Raw genomic sequence first — 5,607 nt, 5'->3', positions numbered from 1 at the left:
GATATTATAACATCACAGAAATCCCTTGAAGTCACTGATGTGCACAGCCATTGCCTCCATTTGAGGGCTTCCTCCTATCTGGTTTCTGTGAAACCAGCAACTCCGGTGCCACTTCCGCTTGTGTTGACACAGAAGGGGAAAAGTTTTCCATTTAGTATCAGAGATACTAAGGAAGACTGTCCCCCAATCTTCAGATTTTCTCGGGTGGAACAGACTTTAGAAACCATCTAGTTTTCTTGATTTGTTTTTTTGGCAAGAAAGTCAAGTGAATTATTCATGAACTTACAGCAACAGAGGAATGTCTTATGCCATCATCAGCTGTCACAATACCTCTGCCAATCATACAAACATGCATCATGGACTATAAGCCAGATGGCCGGCCAACACGTTTATTGCTTACTCACTATGCCAGTGAACCTTCCTGTGGTTTGAACTCCATTCTTTTTGGAACTGGAAACAGTACTTCTCAGTGCACTGGTGGCTATTTCCAACTCCCTTCATTTCCTTCTCCAATCTCAATAATCTCTTTTTTCTCTCTTTCCTAAGTTTGATTCTCTACACTCTTCCTTCCCACCTTCTCCACCTTAGCCAATAGATTATTGCCCTGAGCTGGAAAGGGTTGATGAGGCCTGACATGGCAAGGTTGCCTCTGCTATACAATCCGTCCTGGGTCAGCCCTGAAACTTCATTCATGACACTTCATCCCCAGTAATGCTCTGAGACTCGTAGCACCCTGGAGCATTCTCTTCTGTTCTTGTGCCTCTGAAGGAAAACTTGAATGCTCCATGGAAGTTGGGAACACAACCAGAGTCACTGTGTTTGTTCTCCAAGGACTATCCAACAACCCTCAGATCCAGGCAGTACTCTGTGTAACATTCCTAGTGATTTACTTCCTGACCCTCACAGGGAACCTGCTGATGCTGCTGGTGATCAGGACTGATTCCCACCTCCACACCCCCATGTACTTCTTCCTCAGTCACCTCTCCTTTCTGGATGCCTTCTATTCCTCAGTCATTGTGCCTAAGCTGCTAGAGAACCTACTTTTCAAGTGGAAGACTATATCCTTCCTTGAATGTTTCGCCCAGATCTCTTTGGTCATATTTTCTGGGGCCACTGAAGCTTGCCTCCTTTCAGTCATGGCCTATGACCGGTTCCAGGCTGTGTGCCACCCGCTGCTGTATGTGGTGACCATGAACAAGAAGGTGTGTGCTGGCCTGGTGGGAGCCTCCTGGGCAATAGGAATGGGGACTGGCCTGCTTAACACCATCCTCCTGTCTCAACAGCACTTCTGTGGCCCCAACCTCATCCGCAGTTTTGCCTGCGAGTTTCCTCCAGTGCTCCTGTTGGCCTGTTCTGACCCCTACATGAGCGTTGCCTCCATCCTGACCACCATGGTGGTCCTGGGCCTTGGTTCTCTTGCCCTATTGGTGGGTTCTTACACCCGTATTATCTTGACAGCCCTGGGGATCAACTCCACCACAGGTTGGAACAAGATCTTCTCTACCTGCTCATCTCATTTTCTTGTGGTCACCACTTTTTATGGTTCAGGAATGTTCAGGTATGTCATTGCTATACCTTTGAATGTAAATGTAGGATATTTTCACACTAAGGAAACTTGCTCTGTAAACAGAGCATTGCAGAGTAGCAGGAAAAGAACTGTACTAGAATCAGTAGGCCTAGATTCTAGTTTTGGCTCTGTTGTTGGCCTGATGTGTGAATTATTTTTAAAAATCCATTTTCTTTCTGAGGCCTCAATTGTCTACTCTGAAATATAATCTAATACAAGAAGTCAAGATTTTCTTACTTTCATTAACGTATGATTTTCAGGGTCATCAAAAGAAAATCACAGGGCCTCTGGTAGACGTTTATTCAGTGCTAGACAAGAAAATAAAATAAAATACATCATCCTTGAAACAGATGCCATTTCTCCTTCTTACTGGAAGTTCATGTCTCCACAGATGATTTCTGGTTTATTTATTAGGCATCTACTATTCCACAGCTGCTTTACATAATCAAGCTCAATTTTATTATGTATAACAACACAGGAGAAATATTCTTAATGTCAACTTCTGATAAGAAACCCTGAGTTTCAGGAGTAATTAAGTACCTTACAAAAGTTGCCAGAACCAGCTAGGAATGGAACCTAAATATAAACCAAGTCTCCCTGACTTGAAACTGCACGTTCTTTTCCACCGTGTTTCTCTCAAATGTAAACAGTGCTAGTTGATGAGTCCTTGCTTCCCAGGAAACAGTAACTAATGGCCTGTGCTCTCCACTAGTGAAATGGAGATGGATTTGCACAAATTGCTGTATACTTTTCTCACCTGTTTGTTACTTGGTAAGACATGTGGCATGGGAAAAAATAAAGAAAGGTCTAGGAGAGCTCATCTGAGCCTGAGGACAAATCTCTGCAGCTCTCTTTGTCTCAGTTTCCACGTTTGCCACAAGGGGGTACAAGATTTCTCCTACCTACTTCACAGATATGTTAGGAGAGATAATTTAAAAATTAAAAAATGACAGTAAAATGAATACCTTTTTTAATCAAGCACAGCAAACCCAAAAAGAACATTCATTCCAATGATAATGGCACAATTGCAAAAAAAAAAAATTAATGCTTCTTTGGGAAATACTCTCAGTAACATTTAACAAGTTACATTCAAAATTTTAATCTTACTCTTTTGGATTCATATCTCAAGCTAAACACAAAATTTTTGTGTTTCACCTTATTTACAAAGCTTAGCTTGTTTTCTAAGCCAAAGACAAACATACTAAAAAGGACAAAATTTCATTCCACTACACATTATAAAAATAATGTGCTGTGATTCTGAGGTAACTCCCCATAAATGTTTGGGGAAAATGACAACATTATTGGACTAGCATATAGTTTTGTAAGGAATAATCATCATAAGATGGGAACAAACAGCTGTGTATGCAAGACAAAGAAAAGGAAAAAATCCTCATATTGTCATCATAATTATTAAGGAAAAGTACTTTGAAAAGTGAAGTGTTACAGAAATGCATGAAATTATTTTTTATTCTAATCTGTAGCACTTGATATGCTACAGAACTTCCTTTTTCCTTGGGGCGGCTGCTGCTGCTAAGTCGCTTCAGTCGTGTCCAACTCTGTGCAACCCCATAGACGGCAGCCCACCAGGCTACCCCATCCCTGGGATTCTCCAGGCAAGAACACTGGAGTGAGTTGCCATTTCCTTCTCCAATGCATGAAAGTGAAAAGTGAAAGTGAAGTCGCTCAGTCGTGTCCGATTCTTAGCGACCCCATGGACTGCAGCCCACCAGGCTCCTCTGTCCATGGGATTTCCCAGGCAAGAGTACTGGAGTGGGGTGCCATTGCCTTCTCCATTTCCTTGGGGTAGCTCCTATAATGTTTTGTATAATTCATCTATGGAGGTGTTTAAAGGCAGAAATGACAGACTTCTCACGGACAATACAGTCATCTCTAGATGCTTCTACAGTGACAGCTGACTCAGCCCTGAGCACCCTCTTTGCAGAGTCTGGGGCGGAATGAACCGTGGCTGCCACCATCACTGTGGCCACTGTCCTGAGCTCATTTCTGTCCTTTGTGCAATTCCCTTCAAGGTACATGACCCCACCTTCCGGCTCAGCCCTGGAGCAAGTGCTATCCTTGCAGTACAGTGTGGTGACCCCGCTACTGAACCCCCTTATCTACAGTCTGAAGAACCAGGAGGTGAAGGCAGCGCTAAGGAGGATGCTGGCCAGGAAGCCCAGGCTTATCTTCTAAGCCAGGCTCTACTGCCTCCTCATAAATAAGAGGAAAAGTCATGGGAAAGAAGAGGAGATGGAGAGAGCTTCATCTCTAAGCTTACTTATTTAGAGATGTTTTTCAGCAAGAATAACAGAAGCCTTAGTTCCTCTGACCCCAGTGCCTTCCCACAGATAAGCAAGATGGGAAAACCTCCACAGAACTAATGGCAGCCATCCACAGAGGACCCAGTCACCACACAAGAAAATCTTCTCAATAAACATCTGGATGGTCATCAAAAAACAAAAACAGAACCACTATCTATCCAGCAATTCCACTTTTGGGAATTTATCCAAAGGAAATGAAAATACTAACTCAAAAAGTTATCTGCACCCCCATGTTCATGGCAGCATTATTTACAATACCCAACATATGGAAAGAAACTAGGTTTCCTTAATGGATGAATGGATAAAGAGGCATGGATAAAGTAATGGAATATTACTCATTCATAAAAAAAAATAAAAGAAGAAACTACCATTTGTGACAACATAGATGGACTGTGAAGGCATTATTATGCTCAGTGAAATAAATCAAAGACCGACAAATACAATATGATCTCATATACATGCAGAACCTAGGAAAAAAACGAACTCATAGAAAAAGAGATCAGACATGTAGTTACCAGGAGTGGATGGTAGGAGGAAAGTAAAGTAATTAAAAGGAACAAATTTTCAGGGTAAGATAAGTACTAGGTGTAATGTACAATATGAAGATTGTAGTTAACACCACTGTATGATGTATAGGAAATATGGTAAGTGAGTAAATCCTAAGAATTCTCATCACAATGAGAAAAGTTTTTACTTCCTTTTTCCTCTTGCTTTTCTTTATATTATATCTTTATGAGATGATGGAATTTTTTTGAGGAATAGAAAAGAGGTTTATTTCAGTCAAGCCTTTCAGATAACTCTGAAAAACTACTCCGTTGAACTATTATTTTTAGTGTAGACATATACCTTATCAGAACACAGAATACCCATCAAAGATGACCTGGGAATATTTTTTCAAGGTTCCAAAAGAGATAGGTTTAATAAATATCGAGTGAGATAGCAGGACCATGGTATCTAGGAAGAGAACCTTATCTTCAAGAGATTAAATATGGATGTCATAAGAAGGGAGTTCTTTATCCTTATTTTCAAAACAGACATTCTCTACCTTAATGGTTAAAAATCAGACATGCCATGATGTAGCAGGTTTTTGACAGGCTCTTCAAGTTCACACAAACTTCAGGCTGAACCATGTATAAGGCAAAATGACTCCCTCAAAACTCAATGTATGAAAATTTTCTCCATCAGAGGGAACTTTCAAGATTTTCCAGTTAGAAGTTTCAAGATGATGGATATTAACTGAACATATTGGAATACTCATTTATATATGTATATTGAGCCACTCTGCTGCATGCCTTGAACTTATACATTAATGTATGTCAATTATGTCTCCATAAAACTAGGGGGAAAAAGTAAGACTATCTTCACAGCTCCACCAGCCATTTCCACAGCTACTGCTTTTCTCTCTCATTTCGTGCCTGTTCCACCCCTCCACTTTTGTCTTTCCCTCACTCTTTTACTTTTGTCTATGCACAAAGTGGAAATCTGACCACTAGCAAACTTCCCACTTCATACTATGAGGGTCCCATCTTAATACTGAGACCCAACTCTTACTTGGTTCCCACACTGAAAACTACCTGGCAAAATCTAAAGCTCCAGAGAAACCTGGAAAGAAATGAAATAAAATAAGTGTGTCATCTCTATTTTTGTTAACTAGAAATACCTATCAGAACATAACAAATAATAAATCCTGAAAAACTATTTGTTGATTAAGGAATGCAT

The 5,607-nt window shown here is 40.7% G+C and overlaps 1 protein-coding gene across 1 annotated transcript; it reads left to right on the top strand.

Annotated features, from left to right (window-relative positions):
• The first annotated feature begins 785 nt into the window (after positions 1–785).
• LOC139183021 (olfactory receptor 8S1-like) lies at positions 786–3,760 on the top strand. The gene is made up of 2 exons (XM_070788749.1): positions 786–1,558; positions 3,598–3,760. The coding sequence occupies exons 1-2, from the start codon at positions 786–788 to the stop codon at positions 3,758–3,760; spliced, it is 936 nt and encodes a 311-aa protein (XP_070644850.1).
• The last annotated feature ends 1,847 nt before the right edge of the window (positions 3,761–5,607 follow it).

This window comes from Bos indicus, chromosome 5 (assembly GCF_029378745.1).
Source record: "Bos indicus isolate NIAB-ARS_2022 breed Sahiwal x Tharparkar chromosome 5, NIAB-ARS_B.indTharparkar_mat_pri_1.0, whole genome shotgun sequence".
NCBI classification, from domain to species: Eukaryota; Metazoa; Chordata; class Mammalia; order Artiodactyla; family Bovidae; genus Bos; species Bos indicus.
Note: the sequence above shows the minus strand (reverse complement) of the source record. Positions and strands in the feature narration are given on the sequence as shown.